Genomic DNA, 14,764 nt, shown 5'->3' on the forward strand with positions numbered 1-14,764 from the left:
AAGTCATTAATTCAGTCATTCAGTAACAACTCATCAGACACCCATTGTGTACGCAGCACCTCCTTGGCCTTAAGTCTTTATGTAGTTTTTAACATCCCTTTAAATCTTTGTAATTTACGTGAATAAGATACGATAGAAATATTCTGTACATAGAATTTCCTAATTTTGTTAAAATTTAAAACAAAATATATTATACGGTGATGTATACTGAAATCTTATTTTGATTGATTTGATCAGAGCGAACTGACTATCTTAAGTGGAAAAAGTTCCCTGGGATAGTTTTTTCCAGTTGCAAGAGGAAAATCTCCTGTACCAGAAAATTTGGAGCATTTTTGTGATACTTACAGTACAAGTTGTTAGCCTTCAAAAGTTAACTGTTTAATATGTATATTCCAAGGGTAGCTAAGATGCAATTTGTTATTTTTCTTATATAAATACAGAATAATTAAAGAGTTATTCTTAGTAATAATTATACTGATTAACACTTAAATAATGTATTAGCGCTGTGTGATAGTGTGTAACACTTAAACCATGTACCAGGCACAGTCCTCAGTTCTTAACATATGTTAACCCATTTCGTCTTCATATCAACCTCATGGTGTAGGCTTGTCGTGAACCCCATTTTACAGAGATTATGAAACTGAGGCACAGAGAGGTTAGGTTATTTGCCCCTAATGATCAGGGTAAGAGACAAAGCTGGGCTTTGAACCCAAGCAATCTGGCTTCAGTGTCTGTGTCCTTAACCCCTACTCTCTCTTGCTTTTTTGGAAGTATATTAACATAATTTTTAGGAGAAAACGTATGTTAGACTTTGTAGAGAAATCTTTTCACATCCCAGTGTGAGAAACTCTGCCGTGGTCCAATGTATGTGAGTGAGTTTATCTTGCAGGAGTGTTAGGGCAGAAAAAAAGGTTGAGAAATACTATCCTAAAGAACACTTTGCCTTAACTCACTGTGTGTACTTTGCTTAAAATCATGCTGTATAATTATACACACTGAACATTTTAATTATAATAGCAGAGTTAAAAAAATACACAAAATGTCCAAGAGATTCTAAACAGCATAAGCCATACAATATAATTCTAAGAAATATCTTCATGGACATGTCATCCACAGACAATTTCTTTGAGTTCAAAGACTTGTTAAAAATCTTACCCTTAATTTTTTTGTTGTTGGCATCTTTAAAAATTTAGTAATATATCAGCAGACGACATGCTGTATACTGAGACAGATTTGGAAGAGAGCATGGATAAAATTGAGACCATCAACTTTCATGAAGTGAAGGAAGTTGCAGGAATCAAGTTCTGGTGTTACCACGCCGGCCACGTCCTGGGAGCGGCCATGTTCATGATTGAGATCGCAGGTGTAAAGGTACTCTCTAGTTCTGGAGTGTCCTCCCCACGAGAAATGAGTGCAGGGCTTTATACCACCAAACAGGACTAAAGAATATCCCCTAAGACTTGCGAAGTGTCAAGACACTGAAACATAAAATTATGTTGATTCTTTTTTCCATGTAAATATCCTGGTTTATACGCCGGTGATACTTTTTCTACCATGATTGAGAAAAGAGTTCAGTAAGCATCTCAGAAAAGTTTCCTCACACTCCTGTAGGATTAATTCCTTTTCAGTGTGCTTTAGAAAACTGAAAGCTCTTTAGGGAAGAGCCTTCCTTGGGGCTGCATCCATTTAACGCTGAAACGTGATTTGGCGTCCATGTCCTCTTGGTGTTCTGGGATTCACATATAAGCCCCTCGAGAGGGTGGACTGCGTGAGTGAAAGAGCTTAATCAGAAAGGATCTTTGCAGCCATCCTTGACGAAAAAGACAAACGGGAGTCTCAATAAACTTGAGAAAACAGGTGGACTGATAGTTTTCAAGACTGACTCCGGTGTGCCAGTTCTCAACTCTGGCTGCACCTTAAATCACTCAAGGAGCTTTTTAAAAATACCATTGGATCTGAGGGTGTGGCCTTGGCCTTTTTTTTTTTGTTTTCTAGGTGATTCTTATGTGCAGCCAGAGTTGGGAACCAGTGTTCTCGTGTAATATTGTTCTTAGTTTTTGTAGCTGCTCATTATTTGAAATTTTTACACATTGACATGTGTACTGTGAAACCATTTATTGCTGTTTGCTTGGAGGCACTAAAAATAAGCAGAAAATAGCAAAAATGCAGCTCTAACTTCCCATTTCAAATTTGATGAAATTTGATGGAAGATGCAGTTTTATCTTCTGTCTAGGTGGGTTTCCCGTACACGTCAGTAGATTTCTTTCCTCATTCTCCTGCCTTTTTTCTCTAAGATCTTGAAAATACTTCTCAAGTTTATTAATATAGAGGTTATCTTTGTGGGATGATTCTGGGACTATATTATTTCCATTAGTTAAATTGAATAATTGAAACACTGGATGGTTTATGACAGAACTAAGTTACACATTTTGAATTAGACACAAATACTGCATCTAAATGTCTTCAGTTGTAGGCCACTTTTTCTGTTAAACCTCACTTTCAAGAATTTATGAGCTAAGAAAAAAAATTTTTTTTAGAGAATTTATGAGCTAAATATATTCAATAGTCAAATGAAGCCTTCCACAATCCTAACTTTCCAGCTTTATCTTTTTTATAGCTTTTGTACACTGGTGATTTCTCAAGACAAGAAGATAGACACTTAATGGCTGCTGAAATTCCTAATATTAAACCTGATATTCTTATCATTGTAAGTATTAGTGCTTGTATTGTAATTTGTGTAAGGTAAGCAGGATTTTTTTCTAATGGGAAAAAAATAGGGTGATCTCATTTCCATAATATGTGATTGGATATCACAATGTATTTGGCTTTTTAGAATAAAAATTAACTTTTTATTAAAATGTGTTAACTCTGGTTTACTATCAAAGATGACATACAATCTCCTAAGTATTTTTGTTTAGGTTGATTTCCCCAGTTCATAGAACATCTTAACCATCGTGTAGGAATGCTGTGGCCCCACTGCCTTTGCCATTCCTTGTGACTGTCTTTTGACCTGTAGCACCTGCTAACTTTATGTGTATGTCCTGTCTGCCTACTGGGTTGCAGGTCCCAGAAGAATAAAAAAAAATATATTACCTGTACAGCAGCTTTGCGGGGCTTGGTAAGGAGCAAATTAATTAATGTGCATTGGGCCTGTGGTATATATAAGAATATCATGGGTGTTTAGTTAAAGCTGGAAAAGCTGTCTGTTTCTCCCTCAGCACCCACGGCATCCCCCAGCTGCCCAAGCGCAAGGGGCTGGTGCTCATTGCTGTACTGAATGTCGCAAGTGAATTCAGTTTGGCTCCGCTCATGGTATATCCAGCATGGAAACTGACTTTAATTTAAAGGAAGTTGCTTTTTTAACCCTCAGAAAAAAAGTTATTTTCATTATATCTGGTAATTTAGAGCAGTACTTCTCAAACTGTAATGTGCTTATGAGTCATCTGCTGATACTATAAAAATAAAGGTTCTGATGATGGCTGGGCTGGGGCCTGAGATTCAGTGCTTCTAATAAACTCCTGGGGATGGCATTGCTGCTGGTCAGCGGGCCACACATAGTAAGGCTGAGGGGATATTCTTAAACAGAACTAGAAGAAACAATATCTGTTTCTGATTTATAACCTTGACTTATCAGAGGTGGGAGAAATAGCCTTTTTCCCACCCATGGAAATCAAAATGGTTTAGAAAAAAAAGCATAGCAAAATTATCTTGAGTAGAGAAGATACATTTTTGGACTATGTTCTGATTCCATTTTCTAAAAAATGTTTATTAATTTAGCCAGATCTGAATTCTAACATTATTATTTGCCCTTCTTTCCAATTCGTATTATAACAACATATGTTCATGAAAATGGCATGTTAATAGAGAAATAAGCACTTTGCTTGCTGTTTGGCTTTTGTATACTTTGGGAATGACCAGCCCTGTCTCACACTTCTAACATGTTATGTAGGAGTCTACCTATGGGACCCACATCCACGAGAAGCGGGAAGAGCGAGAGGCCAGATTCTGTAACACTGTTCATGATATTGTAAACAGAGGGGGCAGAGGTCTCATTCCTGTCTTTGCTCTTGGAAGGGCTCAGGAGCTTCTCTTGATTCTAGGTATGCCTTTTCCTTCTCACCTGGGAGATTCTCAAAATCGTGGAGTGCTGTTATATCAGGATAATTGCATGACCTTGGATAGGTTGTTCTACCCTTCTGGGCTTCAGTTTCTGCTTTTTTTTTTTTTTTTTTTTTTTTTTTTAAGTTGATGTATAGTCAGTTTACAGTGTTGTGTCAGTTTCTGGTGTACAGCATCATGTTTCAGTCATACTTTTTTGGTTTTTTTTTTTTTAGTTTCTATGTTTAAGAATAGGGATTTGGTGCCAGTAAGAGCCCAGAGCAACAGGGTCTTTCATGCAATGCTACTGAAAATAGAAATGGTGTCCCCTTTCTAGTTGCCATCAGCATTAGAAGTTTAAAAATATGCTGCCCTTTGACCTAGCAGTTCCATTTCTGGGAATGAAATACACAGAAAATTTTGTTAGTAAGGGTGTTCATAATTCTAGTAATTTTAAAGAATTGTGTCAGTAAATACCACATCATAGGAAAAAAATCATTTTTCATACTAGTTATTATATATTTTTACATAATATATTAAGTGGACTAAAAAGTAGAGTTCAAAACAGTATGGACTCTGAACATAGTTAGGTAAAAAAATATGCAAATGGCCAGAAAGATATTCAAAGATATCAGATATTAAATCTGGATAGTGAGAAATTGGATGATTTCTTTTTCATTTTCTGCTTTTTTCGATTTTCCAAGTATGTCAGTGAGCGTGTATAACTTTTTGTAATAAGAGGAACAGTAGGCATCACTTGTGCATATATTTAATGATCCTTTTTAACATTCTGTGATTCTTTTGGGGGGAACGCACCCTTCTTAAAGAATAACTGATAAGTGTTTGTACGGACATAGAGTCAATGTGAAGAACTAGAAATGATCTCAAGCTTTTACTTCTCAGTTCTGCCTGAATGATGCTAGGGGTAAATAGCATCCCTGTTACACTGGAAAGGGAACTAGGGGAAGCCGAATAAATGACCTCAGATCAAAAGCAAACCTCTGAAAATAAAAACGAAAATTAAAAATAATAATAATTAAAAAAAAAAAAAGCAAATCTCTGAGAGAGAGACAGGACTTGGTAGAAGCTAAATTTTCTAAATCCTAAACCAGTCTAGTTTTCTCTTGGTTTTGACTTGGTTCTTCTTTCTAACTGCAAGTCAAGTTTGTCCTTAGACGTCTTAAAATGAAAAGTCTCCGTAACAGTAATCTGAGGAGCAGAAGGAACTGAGAGGCCGAAACTATGTCCTCACCATCCAGTTGGGTTGCCAGAGTTAGCAAATAAAAATACAAGACACCAGTTAAATTTTAATTTCAGATAAGTAATAATATTTAGCCTAAGTATATGAAATATTTACTGTATATTCTTATATTAAACATCTTTTATTTGCCTGAAGTTCAGGTTTAACTGGGCATTTGCTTTTTTGAATCTGACAACCCTTTATGAACCAGGACTGCTCTATGCACTTGGTTGCTCCTTTTCCCTTAAATTCTCCCTGTAATGTAGTGTAATAGAGAAGAGCCATTCGAACCCCTGGTTTCAGATCTCACCTGTGATCTAACCATATGACCTTGGGCAAGTTATTCAACTTTTTTAACATTTAAATTTTTTCATAAAAACAACGCAAAAAATAGGAGACTGTGATGTGATCTTGGGATGTAGTGTACTTTGCAGGATATTTGAAAAATCGTAAGGGTGTATATGAAAACTTTGACACCATTAAGAATTTTAATTGTATCTAAAAGAACACAAACAACTAACAGAGGGCAAAGTAGGAAATATATTTGTAATGTATGACAGGAAAAGTCCCTGTCCTTATATGGAGTTTTCACTTATAAATCAAGTAGAAAAACAACATTCCCACACTTTTCAACCTTTTTTAAAAAAGCCTCAGTTTCCTAATCTATAAGATGGAAATCAATTGTCATAAATTTGTTTGAAATTAGAAATAATAAATGTAAATTGTATATTAGATATTTAATACATTTCCTAAATACAAGAGCACCAAGTAGAATAAGTGATGTCTTTTGGCTGTACTACCCTCATAATATTTGGGTATTTAATGAGGATTTTCAATAAAAACAAGCCTTCTTTTGAAGGTATGTTGCTCACTGTTTTCATTAATTATCAGAAACTGTTTAGCAGTTTTCTAAAAATATGGTCACAGAGTAATGTGACCTTTTTGTGTTCAAAATCAATTTTAACTTCTTTGGCAATCCTGTCTATTTCAATGTCTATTTGAAGTATAAATAAAACATTTTTATTTAAAACCATCACAGAATTTAGTGTCTCTCTGGGATAATAAATCACGTTCTATTAATCAGTGTAAACTTCTACTGAATCATTTTTAAAAGCATCCATATTTGGGACTATGGTCACAACATTCTTTTTAGGTCCTGCATTAATGCTTAGAAATAAGTTTTGGTTTTATAAGTTTATGTCTTTAAAATATAGTTCTGTGCTTTAATTTATTTCTTATCTGAGTTTTAGAAAATTAATTATATGTATCATTTATTATTTGAACTCTTTGCCCCACACAACAAAGTGATATTTGTTAATCTTGTAAAATCTCTCTAGATGAGTACTGGCAGAACCACCCAGAACTCCATGATATCCCAATATACTACGCATCGTCTTTGGCCAAGAAGTGCATGGCGGTGTACCAGACATACGTGAACGCCATGAATGACAAAATCCGCAAACAGATCAACATCAACAACCCCTTTGTTTTCAAACACATTAGTAACCTTAAGGTGAGTGCTCTTGGGAGACGGAAGAAGGGCAGATAAAGCACAAGTGAGTGAGCAGCAGGAGGGGACACCTGTCCTTGACCTGTGGCTGAATCCTTCCTGCTGAAGTCTTACCTTTTCTGGGGCAAGCATCACTTTTCTGAGAGAAATCAAAGGTTTAGCAACTAGCATTCTTTTTGGCTTAAACAAATTTGCCACTTGTTCTAGCTCTCCACATGTTCTCAATATGTACCATTGTGAAATAACTTGGATTTCTCTGCTATAGAAATGAAAAGCCCTGAGGAGAAAAATATCTTGTGTTACATATTTTTTCTGTTCTTACTCAAACCTAATCATCTTTTTGATTAGCACTGCAGATTCTAATATGCAAATTTTCATGTTTACTTTCCTAGAGCATTCAATAAAATCTGATTTTCTTTAATTTAAACAAATAATTTCATTTAAACTAATGCTCTAATCTTAATAAAGTAATACCCCAAAATTCAAGTTATAAGTGATCTTCCAGTTGTAAATAGGCTCTGTCAGTAAATTATTATTTTTTAAGTTAATTGGTTAGGAGTTAGAGCCGAGTTTTCCCTAGAAACAATGTTGAACTTTTTGATTAGATTTCCAGGCCAACTCAAAATGTAATGAAGTATGCAAAGTCATTGTGAGTCTTTGGGGAAATTCTTTCAGAATTCTACCTTGGGTGGATAGAAACCCATTTGAATCTTTCTTTTACTTTCTGCCTGCCTGCTAGGCACTGAAAATGGTCTTAATGACCCTTCATCCACTGTAGAAGGTTTGGAAGGTCATTGTGAACTAACTGCTTTTTTTCATTTTGTCTTCCTTTCACTCCCAGCCTAACCTGTTTAGGGACCTTGGAAATTGGACTTAAAATGTTTGCTAGTCTTGTCAAGTCCCTTCCCATGTGTTCATCTTTTTCCTCACTTTTTGGTATTCTTTACCAATGCTTTGTCAAACCCTGGAATTTAACATGCTTTTACCATTCCATTTTTCCTCCCAGAGCATGGATCATTTTGACGACATTGGCCCCAGCGTTGTAATGGCCTCCCCAGGCATGATGCAAAGTGGCTTATCCAGGGAGCTCTTTGAAAGCTGGTGTACTGATAAGAGGAACGGCGTCATTATAGCCGGGTACTGTGTGGAAGGCACACTCGCCAAGGTCAGTCAGAGCCTTAGACCACTGTGTTATTCCTAGTCAAGACTGCAGGGGCAGCGGTAGCCTCCCTGGGTTTTCCGTGTTCTTTAAGTTTGTAGTTTTTTAAATAATACAAGTTTTGATTTTTAAAAATGAGGATGGAAATAGGCAGTTAGAGATGTTCTTAAAGCTGAGAAGTTAATGCAGACACTGAGATCCCCAGCTGATTGGCAGGGATGTGAAAGTTTGAGAAGCACTCATCTGGTGGCAGTAAAGGAAAAAATGGAAGGGTATCTGTTTGAGACAGACACATGGATAACCCTCATCTAATAAAGAAGAAGTTTACTAATGCGTGTTCTGAAAAGCTGCGGAATGTGTTTGGGTTGATTGCCCATCTTCCTGTTGATACAAAATGATTGACATTAACTCTGAGGGATGTAGACACGGATGTGCAAAACTTTAGAGAGAATTTCTCAACATTCATGCATCACATTCTCTTATTTCTTACCAATAACTTCAATTTTTTAAATACATTATGATTCCATGCCTTGATCACTTTTACTACTTTTATCTTATTCTGTAAGTCATTTAGACAATATTTGCTATGTATGTAAAATAGGTTTCCAGAATAGAAATACATCTGTCCTTTATACAAATCCTCCTATCTGGAAAGTGACTTTTTAGAACAGATAGTTGGAAATAAAAGTATACCTTTCCCATCATAAGAGTTATAACTTTCACTTACAGGACTCCAAATACATTGATTTTTTTGTGTTAATTGGCTTACCTTCCTGATTAAATGTTTGCTTGATCAAGAAAATAACTATTTGATATGTACTAAATCACTAGCATTAGAATGATTTTTGTGCTCAAGTTCCTAAATTAGCGTAAGAGTTAATGGCTGCATAAAAAAGTAGAAAATGTACCTTTCCTTTTCTGATTGGATAGTTTATTGGTTTTGTTTTGTTTTTAACAGCATATCATGTCTGAACCTGAAGAAATCACTACCATGTCTGGACAGAAGCTACCACTGAAAATGTCTGTTGATTACATTTCATTCTCTGCTCACACGGATTACCAGCAAACCAGTGAATTTATTCGTGCTCTGAAACCACCTCACGTGGTGAGTTTATGAATTTGCTTTTCAGCATTAAAAAAGGAGAAAAGGGTGTCTTGCAGCAGCGGGTTCTCAGGTCAGACACCGCCTTCCCTTACGGTAGCAGCAGTACCTTCACCTGCGCTTGGACCTAACCTTTATGCTCCCCTTTGAGTCAGGCAAGCTGTGCACTTGAATTTTCTCCATTTTACATGGACTCTCTTACTCAGATCTGCCAACTCCAGCCTTCTTTGCTGCCTCTTCAATAATTTAAGAGCACTGGCTTTACAATATGACTGTTTTGAATCTCAACTCCACCCCTTACTTGCTGTGTAACCCTGGGCAAGTTACTTAACCTCTCCTTACCTCATTTGTAAACAGGGATAATAATACCCATAAGGTTATTGTAAGGATCAGATGAGAGAACATGTATCTAAATGCATGTAATTCGGTGCCTGGCATGTAGAAAATGCTGCATAATGTGGAGAGAGGAGGAAGGCAAGTCACATAGTAGTGAAAGTTAAAAGTGCAAAGTTAAAAGGAGCATTACATCGCTCCTTACTGATCTGGTTTGTTTATATTTTTAAGCTTTATGTTATTATTAAGGTAAGAGTTATATTTTGGTGGGACTGGAGAGAGTTAGCTTAAAAAAATGTATCTTTAGTTAGAGGAGCACGTATGGAACATGAGTCTATAGAAAACATATGAAGTAAAGAAGTGCTCTTTCTGGATGTAGCAGTATCAGAACTTCATCCCTTTTTATGGCTGGATAATATTCCATTGTGTGTATAGACCACATTTTGTTTATTCATCTGTTGATGGACACTTGGATTGTTTCCACCTTTTGGCTATAATATATGATAATGCTGCCATGAATTTTGGCACGTAAGCATCTGTTTGAGTCCCTGTTTTCAGTTCTTGGTAAACACCTAGTAAATACCTAGGAGTGGAATTGCTGGATCATAGGCTAATTCTGTGTGTAACTAGAGGAATCACCAAATGTTTTCCATGGCATTCTCTGCCGTTTCATATTCCTACCAGCAATGCACAAGGGTTCCAGTTCTCCACATTCTTGTCAACTGGTTAGTTTCCTTTTTATCACCATGCTAATAAGGGCAACATGGGATCTCACTGTAGTTTTGATTTTCATCTCCCTGATGATCAGCGATGTTGAGCATTTTGTGTACTCTTTGGTTAGTTTTTTAGTTCTTTCTACATGGTAGTCCTTACAGGTAGTTATCATTGGCTCCTAATGAGCAGATTCCTTGGTGGAGAAAACCCCTCACCTACTTAGCTGTATAGCATGTCAGGTCTGGTCACAGTGTAGCAGTTCACGGGCGCCTTCTGGTGTGTGTGGTTTACAGATATTCTCCCAGATTTGAAAGCCGTGGAGTAAGAGCTGTATCGCTCTTTCCCTCTGGAATCAGCACCTCATCCTCAGCCCCATTTTATTGCTCTCCAGACTCTATCACTACTGTCAGTTTAAATTCCTGGATTCAGTTTGATGCTTACCTTCCTCCAGTAACCAAGTCTTTGCCTGGTCGTGATGCTGGGCAGGCTTCTGTTAGCCCAGGCAAGAAGTCATCTACAGTGTAGGTGAAGAATGATCTATCTCTCTTGTAAAATACATGTTATGAAAGTGAATTAGAAAGACTGATGTTATATATGTGTATATGTGTGTGTGTGTGTATGTGTATGTAGCTAATGCAGTAATTGTAAATACCTCTCTAAAACATAGTTTCATTTGGTTCTGAAATATTTTATCTGGTATTACTTTAAGAAACAGAAGAAGTCTTTCTTTCCCCACCAAAAGCTTATTTTGATAGTCTTATATTAAGAAATCTAAAGAAAACTCTGGGTGTTTTCTGAGGCAGTAGGAGTAGCAATAGTCTCGTATAAGAACCACATGCATTTAAAGCTACTAGAGGCTCCAGAAGTCGCCTGGTCCCGCCCTTTCCCATGTGCACATAGAAGCCTAGAAAAAGTCTGGCTTCCACAAAGTTGTGTATCTTGTTAGTGGCAAAAACTGGACTAGAAAAGAAATTTCTTTATTGTCTCTTGAAATAATTCCACTTAAGGACCTTTTAAAGCCAAACAGATTGGAAATGTCTATACAAGTTTGATTGACTCGTGGTCCTTAAAAGTAGTAAAGTTTAATAATTTCAAGTATATCTCCATTTCATATAATTAACTAATTCAGATAAGGACCATTATTAATCTGAACTAAGAATGTTTCCCTGTGCTCTTTTAAAACGTACCCTTGGCAGATTTTAGTCCATGGAGAACAGAACGAAATGGCCAGATTGAAAGCAGCCCTGATTCGAGAATATGAAGATAATGATGAAGTTCACATAGAGGTTCATAATCCTCGGAATACAGAAGCAGTGACCTTGAACTTCAGGGGAGAGAAACTAGCCAAGGTAAGAGGTTATGGTTCCTACTGCTGTCCATTCCTAGTGGTTCCTTATCTCTTCAGGGAAATGGATGCTTGCTAAGAAAACCCACCTCTTAATCAGATCAAGATCATGTACTTACTGATGAGTTCCGTCTACTCAGTACACTACAAGCACTTCAGCCTTATGCTTTTAGGCTTCCTCTGGGTCCACTAATTTGTTTCTTCACGTGGAAAATTTTCAAATAAATTAGACCTTAATATTGAGTTTGATAGTTTTTAATCTACATTCCTACTTACTTTTCATTCCCATGTCAGAGAATAAACAAATGTCCGTTGCTGTTTTTTACTGCCCACCTCTTGGCATTCTCCCTAAGAATCTAAAGGTAGTTTCCTGTCTCTAAACATAATGTCTGTGGATATTGTGGAATTTATAAACATTTGTTTAAGAATCAATCATTTTTGATGGTGAAGTATATTTTCCAAATTTAAAAAATAAATAATTAAGGGAAAAAACTGACGGGATATTAGAGGGGTGCTATAAGCAGTCTGCACTTTTACCTCCTATTAATCAAAAGTCAAAATTCTTAAGATCCCTCTAAAGGAAGCTTTTTAATTATCTATCTGAAGTTTTAAATATCAAACATGTCAATGAGCAACTTTACTGATTCTTTTAAGACATAATGAGCCAGATATGAGAAGGCTAATTGATGGATATCATTTCTTGCAGTTGAATTTGAGGAAAAAAACAAATTTGCAAAAGTTAGGATATGAGGCTTTTGTTGTCAAAGAAAAGCAAATGGTTGTATTTACTCCTGAACCTTACTGCTTGCAGAACTTTCCAGGGACCAGTTTAATAGAAGGGCTCTTATACCTGTATTAAAATACATTCAGTTAGGAATCTAGAACTGTATTTCACAAACTCCGCTGGCTGCAGTGTGGGGAGAAAAAGGAAGTTTTACAGTCACACAGTTTAGGAGAAGCTGAGCTAAACAAAATTAAGATGTTTATAGCAGGACTTTCCAGAGTTTTTATTAGGCCATTGTGCGTTATAAGTCCTCAAGAAATATTGTATGCAGCATTAAAAATAAAATGTTTTGGCTCTAGAACTGAGAACACACTTTAGGTATATGTGTCATTTTATATTTAACTTTATATTTGCATAGAGAAGCTAGTGTCAGCATCTGTTTCCCCAAATAGTTTGGCATTGGAGTGTTCTGTTATTTTAGTTACTTAGCATCATTAGCTGTAGTTGCTTTTTCCCTCAAGTGCAATAACCTTACTTTGGGAGAAGTCAGATTGATGACAGCCATCCTCCGCCATGTAAAACAGAGGCAAAGTAAAAAGGTAGGTAAAGAAAATCAGACCCCCAGAGAATTATCGAAAAACCCTGTGCACTTTGCTTTCTAGAATTGTCAGACCGACCAGTTGTGTGTGTGGTAATAACTCAGCATGCTGGGAACTCGCACACACTTGAATAGAGAAAGGGAAGCTGGCAGCAGAGGGTGAAGTCAGAAGAAGCGCTCAGACAGTTCTCTAGGCAGACAAGCATACCCACCTCATCAGCTCCTGGGACATCACTGTCCTGAAATCAGCCCCCTGGCAGCAAAACTCCTTTCCATTTAGTCACCAAAATGTAAGGAGAAAATAACCCAAGAAGCCATGTGAGAGCGCCGGCTCCCGTTGCAGTTCTGAGAACACGTGTTGCCACTGCCTCGCTGCCGTCTGCCCTCACCACGAGAAGTAAACAAGTGTGAAGTACAGGGTCTTTGTCCCCTTTGAGTTCATTGATTTGTAGGTGAGAAAAGTTATATTAAAGAATGCTGGATTTCACGTTTCTAAGGGTTTTTGGTGGTGGTGGTAATTTTTGTCAGTACTCTTCTCTTAAAAAATGTTCCCTCTCAGTAGGAGCTCATCCATGCCTGTCTTTGCTGAGCTTTGTATTCAGAGATGCTGCTGCCTTTAGTGTTGGGTCTGGTGTGGCCTCGCATCTTTGTATAACGGGGCTCCCTCTGTGTACGGGGTTGACAGCCAGCCTGAGGGACCACGCGTATCTGGCCCTACCCTTTTCTGTCCTTCCCACTGTGCTGTTGCTGCCGAGAGCTTTTTTAAGCCCCCGAACCCGGTAGGTTTATTTGATCGCTGAACCGTTTGGAGCTGAACTGAATCTGGCCATTCTCACCAGATCTGCCCCCGCGGCTCTTTTCTTTGGTCTCCCGATTGCCTTGTTACTGCCCTGGTCGTAGAGAGATATAACACTGTATTTTTCTTGTTTAAATTCGTGTGTTGTTTTTTCATAGTTCGCCTCTGTAGTGGTCATCATTATGATTGAGTCCCAGAATAATTGATTGCATTTTACAAGATTCTGTTCTCTCCAGATTGTTTTTTGTGTTTATTTTGTTTTGTTTTGTTTTAATAGGTCATGGGCTTTTTAGCAGACAAAAAACCAGAACAAGGCCAGCGGGTCTCAGGAATACTTGTCAAAAGAAACTTTAATTATCACATACTTTCTCCTTGTGACCTCTCTAGTAAGTATACTCTTAAATGTCAAATGTAATTTGATTTTAGCATTGAAAGAAAATCTACAAAAACTTCTACCTAGTAGCCAAATTTTAAGCAATAACCAAATAATAAAGTACAAATAGAATATGAAAACGATTATATGTTTGTTCCTATAGGACTGAAGCATTGTGCTGCACGCCAGAAATTGACACAACATTGTAAACTAACTATATACTTCAATAAAAATATATTAAAAAATAATAATAAAGTACAAATAGGTGAACCCTGATAATCTCATTAGCTTTATGGGGGGGAAAAATCTTCCTTGAACTATTAAAACATTTAAATTCTTTGTGAAATAAATTTTTCTTAATTGGAAGCATAAGTTCCCCTGTAACACAGATTGACGACCTCTAACCCTTTACAGGCTTGTCTTCTGCCTTTCACAGTGGAGTCCTGGCGCTTTTATTTCCTGGGCTCGCCGCACAAGCTTTTTGATTTTTATGACCTGTAGTTTTAAGTCACTTGCTGGACCTTGTGTTTTATGCCTGTGTAAATGCTAAGCCATCATTGCTTTTGCAGTAAACATGGTAGTATCTTCAGGTAGACAGCTGCACTCAATTTTATGTGTAGAGCACTAATAAGTTAAAAGTGCTTTATCAAGGAGTAAATAGCAGCAGTGTTCAGGTGTCCGTCTGTGAGACAGGCCAGCTGTCAGCTTTCGGACCGTGCAGTAGACAATAACTTGTTCCATGAACAGTCAGTGAGCTCTTGCTCAATGCCAG

At 37.1% G+C, this 14,764-nt stretch overlaps 1 protein-coding gene across 7 annotated transcripts in view; it reads left to right on the plus strand.

Moving 5' to 3' along the window:
* The window catches only part of CPSF3 (cleavage and polyadenylation specific factor 3), a 31,856-nt gene that overhangs the window by 7,303 nt on the left and 9,789 nt on the right, over nucleotides 1-14,764 (plus strand). For all 7 annotated transcript variants that reach the window (XM_010964034.3, XM_045523411.2, XM_010964037.3 and 4 more), the window contains exons 5-12: nucleotides 1,194-1,371; nucleotides 2,618-2,707; nucleotides 3,950-4,100; nucleotides 6,676-6,851; nucleotides 7,855-8,013; nucleotides 8,966-9,112; nucleotides 11,353-11,505; nucleotides 13,897-14,005. In XM_010964034.3, the coding sequence (XP_010962336.1) occupies nucleotides 1,194-1,371; nucleotides 2,618-2,707; nucleotides 3,950-4,100; nucleotides 6,676-6,851; nucleotides 7,855-8,013; nucleotides 8,966-9,112; nucleotides 11,353-11,505; nucleotides 13,897-14,005 (1,163 nt within the window). The remainder of the gene's footprint in view (nucleotides 1-1,193; nucleotides 1,372-2,617; nucleotides 2,708-3,949; nucleotides 4,101-6,675; nucleotides 6,852-7,854; nucleotides 8,014-8,965; nucleotides 9,113-11,352; nucleotides 11,506-13,896; nucleotides 14,006-14,764) is intronic.

This window comes from Camelus bactrianus, chromosome 15 (assembly GCF_048773025.1).
Source record: "Camelus bactrianus isolate YW-2024 breed Bactrian camel chromosome 15, ASM4877302v1, whole genome shotgun sequence".
NCBI lineage: Eukaryota > Metazoa > Chordata > Mammalia > Artiodactyla > Camelidae > Camelus > Camelus bactrianus.